Raw genomic sequence first — 18,335 nt, 5'->3', positions numbered from 1 at the left:
AGGCCGACCATCTTACGCTTTGGTCTGAGATACTGAAACGTCGGCCGTGGGACGACTCAGCGGCCCGAGGCCAGGGCTTTGGCTCGTGGCGAGGAAAGAGGTCCTCGATGATCCGCTCCGGCATCTCTGGCGATCGCTTTGCGGGCGCCATCACGCCCTTGGCCTTCGCCATTACGACCCTGTAGGCATCACCCCACGGCTTCGTATTGGCACTAGCCCATAATCTTTCAAAACAGGTTCGTTTACTAGCTTTTATCCAACTCTTAAGCACTGCGCGTGCAGCAACTAGTGCTACTCGACATTCAGCCCTGCCTTCATCCGAACGAGCTCTTTGCATAATTCTCCTTGCACGAAGGCACGATCCGCGCAGTTCCCCAATTTCATCTGTCCACCGGCAAGCCGGTGTCCTCCCACGGCTAGGTAGGCCTTTCCTAGGCATGGTGGCGTCAAACGCTCGGGACAGTACCTCAACCAAGTGATCAGCGTTCGGTTCGAGCATACCGCGATCACCGCACTCTCTCCGGATTGCTTCCACAAACACTTCGGGATCGAAGTATGATGTCTTCCATCCACGGGTGGTTGGAGTGTCGGCTCTACTCGCCGCCTGCCGCCTTGTTATCTGACCGACACCATAGCGGACCACCTGATGGTCACTGTGAGTGTAGCCACTGTCTACCCTCCTGTCTCCTATTAGACCAGGACTGACGAATATCACGTCGATGATAGACTCCGCACCATGCCTATTGAAGGTACTTGTGGTGCCGACATTAGCCAGATCTACGTTGAGCTTTGCCAGAGACTCAAGAATCTGACCACTATGGTTCGTCCGACGACTTCCCCACTTTACTGCCCAAGCGGTTAAGTCACCCGCCACAATCAACGGTCTTAGACCAGTCAGCACAACTGATACTCGGTCTACCATCCGCGTAAACTGCTCGATAGACCAACTCGGCGGAGCATAACAGCTGCAGTAGAACACTCCAATCACTTTGGCAACCGCATCTCTCGTCTGCAGTTGACACAACCTCTTCAACCGGGAACTGCTTATCGTCCATATAGCCGCCGTCCCGGACCTTTCCGAGACCCAGTTGCCGTTTCCGGTAGAGACGCAATATGAGTCCGAGATGATGGCAATGTCCGTTGCCGACTCGGAAACAGCTTGGTGTAGCAGCTGCTGAGCCGTGCTGCAGTGGTCCAGGTTGAGTTGTGTCACTTGCACTATGATCGTGGCTTGGTCGCCGGCACACCAGCCGGACATCTTGGACCTCTCGTTACGTGCTTTGGGTTCCGTTCACCGGTACAGATCAAGCACTTGGGTGGCTCCGCGCAGTCCCTTGCTTTATGGCCAGTATTGCCACATCTCCTGCACAATTGACTCCTATCTGGTCCCTTGCAGTTCCAGGCCTTATGCCCGTGCTCGAAGCACCGGAAGCAAGCCTCCGACTGCTTGACCACGCTCAGTGAGCATACCGACCACCCCATTTTTAGCCTAGCAGCTTTCAGGGCTTTGTTTCCGTCCGCCAGTGGGAGCCGTATGGTGGCTACCTGGGTCCCGCCAGGACCCCTACGCAGGCAAACCGCCTCGGTTGCCACCACCATTTCACTTTGCTCTTTGAGAGCCTGTTCGACCTCGCACACATCGGTGATCTCATCCAGGTTTTTAGGCTGGAGAGTCATTTCTGGTGTGAGAGCACGTACCTGCACTCCCTCCCCGATCACTCCTTCCGCAACCGACTTGTATGTGGAACTCTTCTTGGTGGCGTCCTTCTTTAACTCGAGGATCATTTCGCCAGTGCGAGAGCGGCGGATGCTCCACATGTCCGCGCCCAGATCCCTGAGTAGGGAATCTTCTCGCATGGAATTCAAAACCACCGAGTATTTCGATTCGTCGGTTTTCAGGATGAAAGCGTCGCCCTTCTTCGCTCGCTTGCTTGTCGGTTTAGGTGGAGCTTCCTTTTTCTTTCTTTTTTTTTCTTCTTGGTCTTAACTTCGATCCACGGGCCACCCGTCTTGGTGCTTCCCGCTGGTTGTTCGATTGGCTCCGCCAACCCACTCACCGGGGCTTTTACCGATCAGGCGTTTTTTGGTCCACTAGGGGTGCCATCCCCCGGGGACTGTCTCATACGCTTGGCGGACGCCATACCGCTGTTGGTAGCGCTCTCAGCCGCGTTGCGACACCCTGTCAACGGGCAGGCATCCGTCTGTACTGACTTCGACGCCTTCACGATGCCCTTCTTCACCTCTCCAGCACGCGCCACGAGGTCGTTGTGCATTTTGGTCGCTGCACACAAGTTCACCGAAGCATGAGCAAGTTCTGCTCCAGGTCCTCGGAGAAATTGCAGCGAACTCAATGATTATATCGAACTGCTATGACGCTGCTACCACTTTAGGTAGTGCGTCCCTATTTTTTTCCATCGCCCTGATTAGCGCTGGGCCGTTCATCGCTGTGTCTGGCGTGGTAGGTATACCGCTGCCTTTGCCACTCACACTAGCGCTTCTAGGTGCATCCTTCTCCATCTTTGGAGGAGAACGCAGGACGCGTCGTCCCGCGAACGGGTTTACTACTTTTATTAGCGACAAGCTGGTCATCGCTGCGTCCGGCGTAGATGCAGTTGGAGCGACAGGTGTGTCGCTTCCTTTTCCGCTTACGCTGGCGCTTCCACTTGTATCCATCGGCGGCGATCTCTGGATTCCACCTCTCGCGAACGGATTATCTAATCCGTCCACGCTCACTGAAGTTAAATTTATAATGTTTTTATCCATATAAAGTCCCACGATTTGAGGGGAAAGAAGAGTCCGCCGCATCAGAGCCCCTCATGATGCGGTAATGGCAGATTACTGTGAGGGCGTCCTGGTATTCCACAGACTCCGCCCACCATTCATCCCTCAGCATGGGTCGCATGACACCTTGGATTAGGGGTTTATCCATTCACGTTTTTTTACATTTAGCCTTAGATAACAGCTGTTAAAACCATCCTCCTTTCCAGGAGCTTTGGACCAGAGCTTAAAAAGGGATCGCAAGTTGAATGTGACTGCCGTGAATGCGAACTTTCCGCATTCAAACTCCGCTTTTTGAACGGTCATTTGACTGTTTTTTGAATCCAGTCAATCTGCCGCTTGCGCTGCTGCCGTATTACAATTCATGCGGCATCTCAGCAAAAGCAAACAGTCGATCTTTCGTTTTGCTTTGCGCTTTGAGAATATAAACTGCAAACTGACTGGAAGCATACGGTGACGTATTTTTTCATTTCTCTTTTTGTCTCCAAATCGGCTGCTCACAGTAATAGTTTGTCACCCGACCCGGTCCGACGCAAGCAAAATATTCGTTTGTATTAGACGGAGTCCGACCGACTTCTTCCATGCACATGTAGTGGTTGTTTTTTTGTAGTATTGAATCATACGATTGTGCGGTTGCTTTTCGTTAGCGTGGTGATTGCCAGTCATTTGACTGTTTTGCAGTCATTCACTGCTCCAAACGGTAAAAGCAACTTGATCGGAACGAAAATGTCAAAAAGCTTTAGAACGCATTCGTTCTGCTGCCTGCAATCGGCGTTTGACTGAGCAAACTGCCAGTTGTGTTATGCATAGCGTTCGTATTCCACCTCTAAACGGACGGTGTGAACTTGAATGCGCGTTGGTGTGACTGTGGTAGAAAAAAGGATCGGTCGAAGTCCTGCTTTGGACCCTCTGCTCTGGCTCTCAGTATTTTCAGGTTTATGAACCAGCTTCTACTGAGATCCGTCATTTCCAGGCGGAGTTAACCAGCCTGGTCTCAAGCGCACCAACCGCCGACGTCTGGTCATCACAGATACTGAGTATACCGCTCTTCAGCCTCGTCGGCAGGTCTCAACCCTACTAGCACGGTTGTTACAAAGTTGTTATGATAACCGAAATATGACTAATTTCAGTCGTAATTCGGTTGCTACAACTAAATCAACCTAAAGTGTGCTACTTGGGAAACCTGCCTCCACTTCCTCTCAACAGCCAAAAAATCACCGCCACGAAATCAACAACCCATCAGACGGCCTCCAACTCAACGCACGGCCCAGCAATGCCTAGCTTCTGCAGCTACCCTACCAGTTCTACTACCGCACCTGGTTTGTCGTATGCCGATGTCGTCTACGATGCGCCCGCCGCTGCCCTTCTCACGACGGAAGAGTAGGGTAAAGAACTAGTTTTAAGCAGTCTAAGCGGGTCACTGATTGTTTTACCTTATTACAAGCGATGGGTTGACTAAGTGGGGGATATCAGCATACCAATCTTCTTGCTATCTTTAGTTCTTCAAGCTGTTACCATTGGAAGACACTATTGTTGAGCTAAACTTTTGATTTTTCGCTTTAAAAGTTGGAGCGGCGGAACTAGTTTTGAACAGACCGAACCCATTTTCACCCGCAAGGTGCTTTTTTAAGCAATCCTGAAATCTGAATTTTTTTACGTCCCCTTATCCCTCGAACTTTTCCCCCTATTCAGTAAGTTCGCGTTCCTATCCGCGACCTACTAATCGGCATCTGATGCGTAATCGGCATAGCGTATCGGCATAGATGCGTAAAATGCCATCTGTCTAAATTGTTTATCGGGGCATACACTCACCGCACCGTTCGGCAAACGGTATTCGTCGTCTCTTTTATTCTCTGGTGTTCTTATGGGAAACTGCGAGTTTGACGTCTCACTCGCTGTTCATAAGGATGGTGGGAGAACAAAAGAGGTAAACATATAGCAGTACAAACGATCCGACTCAGAACAGTGTTGTCAAAGCAAATAACATTGAAACACATCGTTGCTTTATTAAATCACTGAGAAAATCTTCGAAAATTATTGAAAAAGTTGTCTTTTGTGTTGTTTTTAATAAAGAAAAATTAATTATGAACATACATTTCTCTTGAAAGTATTGAACCACGTTTTCACCATAGGAGGTTTCAGTTAATTTCAAACTTAAAATTCTTATTTCCAGAACCGAAACAGTGTCTTGGCAACACGATAGTTCATCAAGTTGTGCTGCAGCTGCTGCTAGTGGTGAACAGGTTATGTCAATTCAGAATTTGTTTTCAGTTTTGTTAGAAAATAATAAAACTTTCGGCTAGTGACAAAGCCTTAGATAATAGAAAAAAAGAGAGTGAATAATATGGTATGTGACAATTGAGTGCTTGACTTTCAGAGTGGTTGTAATCAGTGCTGAAAATTTGATGAATTCGTTAGTAGCGAGGTGGCGATTGCTGAAGAGTAGCTGAAAAATGTACGTTTTTGAATAACAATTTTTAATTCATCATATTGCTTGTCGGAAACCCAGTAAATTGTGTTTGTGTGATTCAAATGTATGGTTAAGTGATTTGTGAAGATGATCCTATCAAAAGATTTTGAAAATATGAATAAAAAGTGCATTTTCGGATCATTTATGTTCAACTGATTAAAATATGTAACACTGCTTAACTCGTTCCTTACCCTACGTCAAACTCATCTCGGAAGCAATCGACATCAAGCGTTTGTGTAAAACTTAAGCTAAGCAACTCCAAGCTGTAATCTCCATCGCCAGCAAATATGGATCGTGAAGCCCTCTCCGTAGGTAATTTGGAACGCTTGCTCACTAAGGAGCAAGCATATTGAACTGCTCGATTTTCTCAACGATCTTCTTCATGATCGTCATCGCCGTTATCACCGAAATACACCTCATAGGACCATCCTCACAGGATTTCTTGACACGCTGGCTGCTTCGTTTTCAGTGCACCTGTTGAGACGTGTACCGAGAGGGACCTTCATAGTGTGCAGTGACGCTGCGATGGCCTCCCAGGTGATGCTGCTAAAAGCATTTTCGACGTTTATCGTCAAATCGGGGTCTGGCTTTGAGACACCTAACGGGAATGTTGCTGAACTGCTGATTCCACCAATAAGCTGGGTCCTGAATTTTATCTATCTTGAGATGATCGCATCGCACGCCCTCACTAAGGCGTCAGTGGGCCCTTCCGCAGCTCGACGCGATAGCCGGATGTCTGTTGCATGTGCCTGAGCAGATCCTTATCAAAGGTTCTCAAGACACATTTGCGCCCAACTCTTTTTATCCCTCGCACTGTACTGGATCACCTGGTGGTCGTTATTGGTATACTTTTCACACACCCTCCAATTTGCCACCAGCGAGGGGCTACAGAAGGTAACGTCGATGGTAGATCCAAGACCGTTTCTACGAAAGATACTGGCCGTATCTTCGTTCAACAGCACTGCCTCCGGCTTCGCATGAGCTTCCAGGCTATACCTCTGGTATTAGTCGAACTACTACCCCACTCCACTTCCCAAGTATTAAATTCTCCACCGAAAATTACCGGTTTTCTCCCGATGAGCTGGCTAGCCAACGCGCGTCGCCTTGTAAAAAAGCAAAGCCTTGGGCTTTAACGTCTTTCTAAGACTTGACCTTCCTTTATTGACAGACTTCAAAGCCGGCTATTAGAGTACAGGACAGTTACGAGGCCAGTGGAACAATTCTACTGACTCTATCTAGCAGCACCGCCTAGCCGAGATTCGAGCATACGACGACTGGCTTGCTAGATCAGCATCGCATCTCGAAGCTAACTGGGCCACTTTGTACGCATGGCAATTAAAACCTTTCGCCATTTGGTTGTTACAGTCTTCTTTTCTGCAGAACAGCCACAATGGTTGCTTCGTGTAGTCTCTTGCAATGTGCCCCTTTTCGCCGCATATCCTACACAGATCAGTTTTGTCAAGGCCTTAGCAGTCTCTCGCCATTTGAAGTATCTCTCCATTTGTTTGGTACCTCGACGAGTGGACCTCAGGGAGCACACTGACAAGCCGACTTTTACTCTGTCCACCTCCAAGCGTCGACAATCTTCTCGATGCAGTCTGCATGCTGCTATGCATTCTATGCATCCGGAAGGTCATCGGGACATCTCCCACCCCGCACTGTATTTCAAGTGCGCTCAGTAGCTCCCCCTCCGTAATGATTTCATTCAGGTTTCTACATTCGATTACTGACTCTTGAGATAGGTCTCAAACGCCTAATTCGCCAAGGAATTTTCAATCAGCTCTGACTTCTCTCTTCAGTTCGAAGAGCAACTCGCCTTTTTGTGTGCGCCTGGTTCTTATCACGCTTTCTCCTAGTTGCCGCGGTTTCGGGTCTTCCCTCATTGTCCGGAGAATTTCTGCGTACCTATATAGTTTTGTCCGTAGCTTCGACAATCTGAGCTTCCCCCTATACTACTTGCGATGGCGCAAACGCACTCGTCGTCTTGCACCAGTCATCGTTGCTTGGATTTTGTATGGTTTCCGTATGGTCCCCCTCCAGGCCGCTATCCCCACTCGTATTAGATAGTCGCCTTCTCGTGGTTATTTTTGCAAGCAAAAAGGCCATGTTATCTGGATCTATGCATGGTCCATCTGGGTCTAGTACCCACCAACTTCGGTGACGAGTTTCGAACGTATCCGGAGAGCTGCCAAGCTGCCGGAACGGAGGTAGCCGGACTGTTGGCCCAGCATTATTTGTAGAAAGTGTCACCCTTTCATACTCAGGTAGTAGAATTGCACGACCACCAGCTCTGACCAGCACCATATCCCATCTTTGAACTACCCAGTAAACCATTTGGTTTGTATATCTCGATTGCAACTGAGATATACGAAATCATATCTGAACGAAAAAGTTATATTTCACGCCATATAAGAACATATATGTACCAAAGTGGAGGCGATATACGTGCGGAAATTTTGCCAATTATTTGTAATTCTTTTTTGCGTAGTTTTTATAACACGCAACCAATTACTCCTGAATATATGATTAAGATATAATCAAATATTGCAATCGTCTATACTGCTTTATAATTCACAGTCATGATTCATGAATTGTATATGAAGACACGCACGACTGCAAAACAACTTATTGTTCACTTCGATTTGACATACTCTACCCGAGCAGGAGAAAATTACTGAAGAATACCTGATCCAGATATTTTTTGGGTGAATAACTGCATATCTGAATTTGGTATTGACGAGGTTGATATAAGAGGTAAAATAGCTAAAAAATGTTCTATAAACACTTAAATAATAACTGATTTTGCTATTGCAATACCTAAATAATATCAAATGTATTTGCACACGGGACGTCAATCGAATATCTCAGTTTGGTATTACTATGCTATTCAATACTAAATCTATATCTCATTTTGGCATTTTAAGAAAAAAATGAAATATCTCGTTAAGTTATTCAGATGATATTCAATACTAAATGAATATCTCCGTTTAGTATTATAAGACAAAATCATTAATATTCCATTTTGTTATTGCTAATGGTATTCAATTCTATCAGAATTGCTCATTTTAGTATTTTTACCTAAAATTAAAATACACTGAAATCGCTTTTTACGCAAATTTCAGAATTTACGCGACTTTTCGTGATTTTGAAATTTACGCGAATTTCGGAATTTACGTTGTTTCGATTTACGTGGAACGCATCATTCGCGTGAAAAGTGACTTGAGTGTACCTCATTTAGCTGATAAGGGTAAGCGGGGCAAGACCGCCCACTTAAGCAAAACCACCTGTGCAAAAAAAAGTTGTTGCTCAATTTCTAATTTATCTGCTTTAAATGAACAATTGATCTATTACCTACATGTAAAAAATAAAAACATAAATATCTGTAATGATTTTCTATTTTTTATTACGATTTGGAAACACGTCCAAAAAATAGAGTATTTTTTCCATGCGGGGTGAAACACGCCCACTAACGGGGTAAAACCGCCATAGCGTATAACTTTAACAATATTCAACCGATTTGAACGAAACTGGTGGCATTGGAATCCTATCTAATTTAAACACATTGAATCAGTTTGCCATCAAACAATACATGGATCCCCGAGATCCGCAATTTCGAAAGAGTGTCCGGCAACCACTCGTATTAGAAGAATATCAGTAATATAGGTACCAACAGTCTTGAAATTAATACCGTGTAGTTTCCTTAGACAACAAGGTGGATCAGGTTAAGCATCCTGGAGCAATCTTTAAGGACTAGAGAGGATCTAAGATAAAATATAACAATATGGGTATTAAAGCTCCTACAATTGATCCGGTGGGTAATTTTTTGACATTTAAAATTGTTCTGATTGATAAACCAGATACATATTATTTTTGCATTGCTAAGAATATTTGCTATATATCCATAATAAAATGTTTATTCCATGATATTTGTTCCAAAAGGGAGGAATTATTGAAAAAAGCTATATCCGAGAAAACAAGAAAATGTCCATAGCGCCCGCAAGGAAAATTGGCAATTTAATTTTTTTCAAACAGTCTACCAGCTACAAGCTAAGCACATTTACATTGTTTTATGTAAATCTGAGATTCTTTGATCCAAACTATGCAATTATTTTTAAAATCTCCTTATCGCACTTGCATTTTGCACGACGATCTTGCGCCGTTCGTTGTGGGCGGTTTTACCCCCAAATGACCGATTTACACATTTCACTATTTATTTCAACAAAACTGCATGAACAGTTACCTAATTTAGGTACTGTTGGATGAAGACAGGATCAGAGATGCGATATGGGCTGGATTTACTAAAAGTTTCAACGTTTTGAATAAAATGAACCCTAAGTTCTGCGGGAACAAAGTTATAAAAAACGAAACGATTATAACGAAAAATCTGTTTTTATTTATTTCTCCGATAGTTTATACGATATTGCTGTAAAAGGTATTGTAAAATATTGCGTACGCATTCAGTAATATGACTGTCATCAACATTTAACACCAATTTGAGCAAGGCCCTGTAAAACCATGGTGGGCGGTTTTACCCCGGCGGGCGTTGTTACCCCGTTTACCCTTACTTAGAAAAATAAATATCACAGTTAGCTTTGTAAATTTCCATATTCTTTCCAGCAGTTTTCTGAGTTTCATGTTTATTTAAAAACATCAAACATAGGCATAGTGGCCTGTCCGGGCATACAGGACTTCGCCCTATATGATTTACAGTATTAATTAAAATTTTAATCAACCTTAGACGTTAATTTTAGAACATTTTAAATGCAAAAATCAGATTTAGGTACACAAAATTCCAACCAAGTGGCATTTTTGGTATCTTCAGACAACTTGTTTATTTTTGTCCAGTTTTTGTACGGAGAGGATCCATAGTGCGTCAAAGCAGCGCTAGCATCGAACATTAGGCCGTACGAATAAAACAGTTTGCTTTGCTTTTCCCGTGTAAATCTTATGGGAGAGTATGCTCTAACTCTTATTCATACGGCCTATTGTGTGTGCGAACGAGACAAATCGCATTTTGAAATATGCTTACATACTTATATCTTACATGCTTCTTAGATAACGCTAACATTGTTTTCTGAATACACCATTGTGTGTGAAACCCGTACCTGATACGTCACTACAGCTGAGTTTTCAAAACCATCTAATAAAACCGCACTCTCATAGAATATTTTGCTTAGTCTTTTTCCTCGCTCTAGTGCGCTGCTAAGTATTAAGTTCACGTAAATTACGAATTGCGGAAAAATAAATCGCATAAGCGACTTCAACACTTGCCAAACCGCAAGATTGGTTGCCGAAAGTAAAACGCCGTGTGATATGATACAACAATCCCGTCGACTAAACTAACGTCCCGAAAGTAAAGTGAACAGATCTCTGCTCACGCCACAACACCAATTATTTTCGCACAAATCTTCGGTTTGGTGCAGTGCCTCAGAATTGTATGACATTTGGCAGTTTGTGGGCTTATTAAAAAAATAGTATTGAAAAAATCGAGATCTCCAGTTTTCCCTGAAAGCTCTAAGGGAAATTTTCAGATTTTCTCGGACATCGCTTATTTGAAAAATTCATAACTCTTTAATCAAGCATCGTAGAACAAAGATTTTTTGTAAAGATACAAGAAAATTTTCTTAGCAATCTAGGAAAAATACCAGTTTTCACAAAATTTTCCACGGCAGTGGTAAAGAAAAGTCGAGAAAACCATGTTCTAATTCAAAGATTTTTTTTAAATATTGTTTTCTTATTTTCAAATTCATTATTTTTTAGTGAAAAAACTTTACGATAGTGTTTTTGTTATTCTAAAGCCGGAAAAGGTAATTTTTATAAACATTTATTTATCTCAAATAATCATTTCTCAGGAACTAAGCATCGCTGAGAAAATCCTGTTTTATGAAAATATTAGTTATATTTCTTACTTATCCACAAAAAATGCTTCCTGGAAAAAAAATTCTACAAAATCTTTCTCGGTGGTAGAAAATTTCAAAGAAATGCCGGAAAATCTATGTTCTAATTCTTAAAAATTACGTTTTTCTTATCCGTAGATTCATAATCTTACGATGACAAACATTACACGATATCGTCACGATTGGCCATAACTCAGGAAGAAAACTTAACGCTATCGTAAAATTTTTGTCATCAAAAGATAGTGAATTGGACTTGATATTGTACTCAAATCAGACTTGAAAAGGAAAGTGAACTTAGAATTGAGCTTGAAATTATACTTCAATTGGATGTGACGTTGGGATCAAATTGGATGGAACTGAAAGTTGGACTTTAAGTTGAACCTAATTTACTGTTATTGCTTAAAAACTAAACTTGAAATTTTCCTTAAAATTGGATTTGAAATTGAACATATCAGACTTTCATTTGGACCAATTCAGACTGGAAGCTGGAACATGAAATTAGATGTGGGAGAAAACTTAAAATTGAAATTGAGATTTCACTTGCATTTGCACATTAAGGTTGAAATAGTAATAAATGACCAGCCCACAGATTATTGTGTTAAATATAATTATGCGTAGCTTGACATGTTTCAATAATCTTACTTACTCTCGCTTGTGGCCTTTAAAAGGGTCATTGGTTACAAATAACATTAAAGCCAAAGCACGTTCATCGCAAATATGATGAGCCATTCGAATGTCCTTCTCTTCTGACATGAATGGCAACAGGCACGATTCGATTCACCGTCTTTTGCTCCGAGAAGGTTTCACTAGTTTACTTTCACAGCTTACCACTTGTTACATAGCAAAAAATATGGCAAATACGCAAAAATTTATATTTTATTTGTATGAGAGTCCTTATACATACATACATTATACTTATCCTTAGTAGGAGGCACAGGGGTGAGGGGTCTCAAACCATCATAAAATAAATTCATGTCTCCAAAAACCTCATCTGCCAAATTTGGTTCCATTTGCTTGATTAGTTTTCGAGTTATGTGGAAATATGTGTATTATTTGTATGGGAGCCCCCCTCCTAAAGAGGGGAGTTCTTGCCTCCTGAAACTCCCGCATGTTAAATTTGGTTCCATTTGCTTGATTAGTTGTCGAATTTTGTGGAAATTTGTGTGTTATTTGAATGGGAGCCCGCCCACTTGCGTTCTTCATAAAATTGCTCTCTATCTCCCTTCATTAAATTGCTGGTCATTTTATCTATCCAAAGACATATAAATTGTTCTGTTGCGTTCAGTGGTTTAGTAGTTATTAGCATTAGAAATCTTTCATTCAAACGTTACACTTATATTTTCGTTTTCACAAAGTGCTACCCAGTCCCATATAGTAAACAAAGACGTAGTCCTACGTCAAAAAGTTGTTATTTGTTAGCCTATATGATGCACTAATTTTTTAAAACGGCATTCACTACAAATGGTTATATAAATAAACAAATGCGTTGTTTGTAAAAGGAAACCACACTAACAGATGGTGTGGTTAACTGTCTTCCCTGCTTGTGAAGCAAGGTAATCATAATCACGAAAAAAATGTATGGGAAAATTTGAAGTCGAAAAGTTTCGTTAATTTTAACTGTATTTAGTGATTGAAAATGAAAATTGTTATGAAAACCATATAATTATTACATCTATTCTGAATCGTTTGGTATTCAAACCATCAAAATCCATTCATAATTGGCAGAGCTATTAGCGTTCTAAATCTTTAATTTTACCCGACGCTCACATTTTTTTATTTTTTGTAATTAGGCCATTGCAAATCATATTTGAAGTTTTTGTCACCCCCCCCCCCTTGGAAATTGGCTTGAAAAATCGGGGGGCAAAAAAATAATTTGTAGGATATGAGTCAAATTTCTTTTTATAAAATCAATTGTCTGTGGGCTCTACAGTCTGAAAAACTCGAAAAATGAGTCTCCGAGTTGAATTAATGCTTCTAGCACGAAACAAGAATAGAAAATTCAAACAATGGAATTTCCGAAAATCGTCCAAAAAATTTTTTCTTCGTTTTTGTCTTTTTTCGTATATTTTTGCAAAGAAAATAATAACGTATATATTATAAGCAAGAATAGATTCGGTTTTCACGTTTAAAAATTTTTAAAATCCATGTTTTTTTTGCTCGATTAAAAAAATCACTTTGTTTTTTTTCGCCCCCCCCCTTCAGTGGCCGAACACCGGAAGGACAAAAACTTTGTAAAAATATTTGTAATGGCCTTATCCCCAGTACCAGCTACCTTCCTGGGAGACGTAGTCCTACGTCAAAAAAGAAAATTTAACTTGCTTAGTGAGTTATTCATTTGATGTAAATAAACCAGCACAATAATTAATTAATAACAAATTGAGGTATTATACCTCAATGAGGCATTTGTAAGTCATTCTTTGTAACTTCATAGCTGATTCAGTAATTCATTTGGTATAGTACAAAAATGTAAAATAACTTATTAATAGCATATTGAGGTATCATATCTCATCGAGATATTTATGAGTTATTTTTTATAAAAATACGATTACTAATGAATATCAAATTTAGATATGAAAGCTGAGTTTGATATTCATTAGGTATGGATGAGGTATTGGCTCCTGCTCGGGTAATCATTATACAATTCCAATTTGAAATTGTCATGAAAACGATTTAATGTGAACTTCCAATTACGATTTTGTGTTATCTGGGTATCTCGTGTCCTGATCAGGCTATGTTACTAGTAAACCATAATCAGGATCTTACTGGCATTGATCCTGATGTGCAATTGGCACTCCTTCTGAGCTAAAGTGCATTCGGTACTATGTAATATTTTATCGAAGTTGAACCCTGCTGTCAAACCTCACTACATCGTAGGCAGATTCACCAACTCGCAGAAGGACCGCAGGGGGTGATCGTTACGCCTTGAAACGTGGCCTGCTAGCTACTGGCCCTGCTGCTCCAATGTGTTTTCGATTTTTATCTTCCGTTTTTCATCTTTTTCTCTCCAGCTTTATCCTTTTCTTTGGTTCGTTTTTCTGGTTTTTCTTTTTTTTATCACATTTTCCTATTTCATTACCATTTCGTTCCATATTTCTCCTTACATATTCCATCAATATTGCTGTTGCAGTTGAAAACTGTAATAATCTACGTGCGATATTCGGTTTTACTCTTATCGTGTCGCAGCTACGTCTCACGTGGTGCGCTGTATAGCTCATCAATGTGTGATCACAGCACACCACGTGCGACGTAGTTGCGACATACAGAACACGAATAAAACCGAATATCGTACGTCGATTAATACGGTTTTCAACTGCAACAGCAATATTTATATAATCTTTCATTTATATAAGAGGCTTATGTCTGTACCAAAAACCAGGTCTCTGACAGGACGGCATACGAGGCTTATCGATAACTAAAACCAGGTCCCTGACAGGACGTCATGCTTTCGTAGCAATGAGTTGTATTCTCAGTCAACGGCTGGACTGCTCGATTGCTCAACTGGTTGACTAGACTCGAATGGACTGCTCGATTGCTCAACTGGTTGACTAGGCTCGAATGGACTGGTCGATTAGACTGCTCGATTTGATTGCTCGACTGGACTGCTCAACTGAACTGCTCGACTGAACTGTTCGATTCGACTTCTCGACTCAACTGCTTGATTGGACAGATCGACTTGACTGCTTGACTGAACAGCTCGATTTGACTGCTCGATTGGACTACTCGATTCGACTGCTTGTCACATATGCTTGACTTATTACTCTTACTACTAGTTGACTGCTCTACTTAACTGCACGATTGAACTGCTCGACTGGACTGTTCGATTTGACTGCTCGACTGGACTGCTTGACTGGACAACATGATTTATCTGCTCGACTAGACTGCTCGATTCAACTGGTCGATTCGACGCTCGACTCAACTGCTCGATTCAACTGCTTGATTCCACTGCTCGACTGGACTACTCGACTCAACTGGTCGAATGAACTGCCTGACTCAACACTACTCGATCGGACTACACTGAAGTCGCTTTTTACGCGGTTTTTATTTACGCGGGTTTTTACGCGATTTTCGGAATTTACGCGGTTTTCAGAATTTACGCGGTTTTTTCCGCGGTTTTCGGAATTTACGCGGTTTTTTTTCGCGGTTTTCGGAATTTACGCATTTTTTACGCGGTTTTCGGAATTTACGCGGACGTGCTCAAAACGTCTATTTTTTCGCGTTGTGTTGAAATCCACAAAGTTTTTTTTACGCGAAATTTTGGTTTTTTTTACGCGGTTTTCGGAATCTACGCGGTTTTTTTACGCGGTTTTCGGAATTTACGCGGTTTTGATTTACGCGGGACGTATCCTTCGCGTAAAAAGCAACTTGAGTGTATTCGAATCGGCTGCTCGACTCAACTGCTCAACCTGATTGCTCGAATCAACTGCTCGACTAGACTACACGATTTGGTTGCTCGACTCAACTGACAGCTTGATTCTACAGCTCGACTAGACTGCTCGACTTAGCCACTCAACCCGACTGTTTGACTCAACTACTTGACTTAACTTTTTGATTCAACAGCTCGACTTAACTGCTCGATTCAACTGCTTGACTGGACTACTCAACTGAACTGCTCGACTCAACTGTTCAACTTGACTGCTCAACTGAACCGCTTGACCCAATTGCTCGACTGGACTGCTCAACTCAACTGCTCGACTAGACTACTCGATTCAATTGCTCGACGGAACTACTCGATTCAACTGCCCGACTCGACTACTCGGTTCAACTGGCCTTCCCGTCTGCTCGCCTGAACTGCTTGATTTGACTGCTCGACTTAACTGCTCGATTTAACTGCTTGATTCAAATACTCGATACAGCTGCTCGACTGGACTACTCGACTCGACTGCTCGACTCAGCTACTCGAATAAACCGTTCGACTGGACTACTCGACTCAACTGCTAGACTCGACTGCTCGAATAAACTGCGCGACTCGACTGCTCGAATGAACTGCTCGATTCGACTGCTCGACTCAACTGTTCAACTTAACCGCTTGACCTGACTGCTTGACTAAGCCATTCGATTCGACTGATCGACTCAACTACTCGACTTAATTGCTCGATCAAACTGCTCGACTGAACTGTTCGACTGAACTGCTCGATTTAACTGCTCGACTTGACTGCTCGACACGACCACTCGATTCAATTGTTCGTCCGGACTGCTTGACTGAATAGCTTGATTTAACTACTCGATTAGACTGCTCGATTTAACCGCTCGACTTGACTGTTAGACTCGACTGCTCGGTCCAACTGCTTGACTTAATTGCTTGACTCGCCTACTCAACTCGATTGCTTGTCGCGATATCATGTGGTCGGTGTTAAATCAGACCGAAACAAGTCGCAAAATTTTAAAAAATGAGTTAATGATATCAAACGATCAAGAATTTTTATAAGCAGCATTTTACTCTAATCAGACTACATAAATGTTGCAAACAACCAGAAGTTTTTATTCAGTTAAATAAAATCCAATACGACCATAAGAACTATTTGTTTCAGTTTCCGGCTATGACTCTTTTAGGCACAACTTCTTAGAGCTATATTTTGCAATATAAGAGCTCAAAGAACTAATACAAAGATTAAACATCTTGGCAAACACTGGCCAATGGAATGTATCCGCTGTCTTCGGAATTCTGAACAGACATTTATATTTTCTGGATCGTAAGATTCGGGCTCAACTAGTACTATATAACAACTATCGAATGAAGAGCACTCAAGTACCTTTTATAATTAACATTTTCAAATAAATTATCGAATATCTAATTAACTCAGACAGCACTTCTTCAGCAACTAAACTGAATTCTGTATCTGAAAGAAACTAATATGAGGAAACAGCTCGACATGCTCGACACACACGCCACTGCATTTGAACCAGTGAACAAAGTACTTGCAGGTTTGATAAACTTTTTGCTGCCGTGCGCCACTCGACTAGGTAGGTACTCTTCATTTACACAAAGCTTTTGAAAAAGTTCACATGTTCCAAGGTATGAAATAAGCTGTTTAGCGTGAATGTTCAACATCGGCGCTAAAATGTAGGTTGGTACATACCTCGCTGAGGAGTTTTTGGCATCGGCAGTCGACCCACCACCACAATCTCCACCATCGAACCCGTTTCCGTCGTGCAGGGCCGTTGCGCTCTGTCCCGCCACCCCCAGGTGCGGTACCGTTGCACCGCTGTCGACAGTTTTCGCTACACTTGATGTGGTTCCGCTGACGTTGCGGCAGCCGCTGGTAACCGATTCTAACCCACGCGATAGTTTGAGCATCTCCTCGCCGAACTGATGCAGTGCCGTCATGGTGGAAGGGGTCGGTTCCGGAATGCTGCAAATCGAAAACGGGAAATTTTAAGTATATACAGCAACATACTTGATTGATTACAAGATAGCGTTCCGTTCCGTGCCGGAAAGCGCAGGCAGTGTAACGTCGGTTCGTCGGTAGACAGGAATGTGCTTCGGTTTAGCGCGACGCGAGGCACCTCGTCGGTTTTCTTTTCTTGATAGATTCCTCGGTGGGTGTTGATTTAGTGCTTTTTAAAAGTGTACAACCCGAAATGGATTTGCTTTGTGAAATCGAATGAATCATTTTGTAATGCTTCAAAGTTGGCTCTATTCTAGGTTTAAACGTGAAATATGGCGATTCTAATGGAAGTCTGTATTCGGTAAGGAAAGTAATAATAACGAAAATTCCTTTCGTTTCGTTGTCTAAAGCTTGCGACCGGATGACGATGATGTGATACTCTACGCCTAAGTCAGTTATCCTTAACAATGTAAAAATATATAAACTCACTGCTTAATATAGAGAGGCTATTGAACCAACAATTTCAAAATTGCTCGTTTCATCGAATCTCAGAAGGACTGCCTGGATCTCGCCTACGTGGGCTTGGTTAATCTAAATCTGAAATTGTCTGTTGCACGTATGGTGGAATAATAACGCCCAGGAGATTTCCTAGTCACGAACGAACGCTGGTTGATGGAAAAAATATTATCAAGAGTAACTAAGCTGCCGGTTGCCACCTACACCGTGCAATATCCAACCAGGGAATTCCAATACAAAGATTTATTTTAAGTTATTCTATTCAAGCACGTATTAATGGACGTCAAAAATAACAATAAATTTAAACACCTTCTGATATTATGATATTATAAAATCCTTTTATTTAAA

General features: G+C 42.1%; 1 protein-coding gene across 1 annotated transcript in view; it reads right to left on the bottom strand.

The window, feature by feature from the left end:
- The window catches only part of LOC128739650 (uncharacterized), a 119,961-nt gene that overhangs the window by 3,715 nt on the left and 97,911 nt on the right, over positions 1-18,335 (bottom strand). Inside the window, exon 4 of the mRNA XM_053835145.1 lies at positions 17,223-17,495. Coding sequence (XP_053691120.1) covers positions 17,223-17,495 — 273 coding nt within the window. The remainder of the gene's footprint in view (positions 1-17,222; positions 17,496-18,335) is intronic.

Source organism: Sabethes cyaneus, chromosome 3 (genome assembly GCF_943734655.1).
Source record: "Sabethes cyaneus chromosome 3, idSabCyanKW18_F2, whole genome shotgun sequence".
In the NCBI taxonomy this organism is placed as follows: Eukaryota; Metazoa; Arthropoda; class Insecta; order Diptera; family Culicidae; genus Sabethes; species Sabethes cyaneus.
This window is presented reverse-complemented; position numbering and strand designations above follow the sequence as displayed.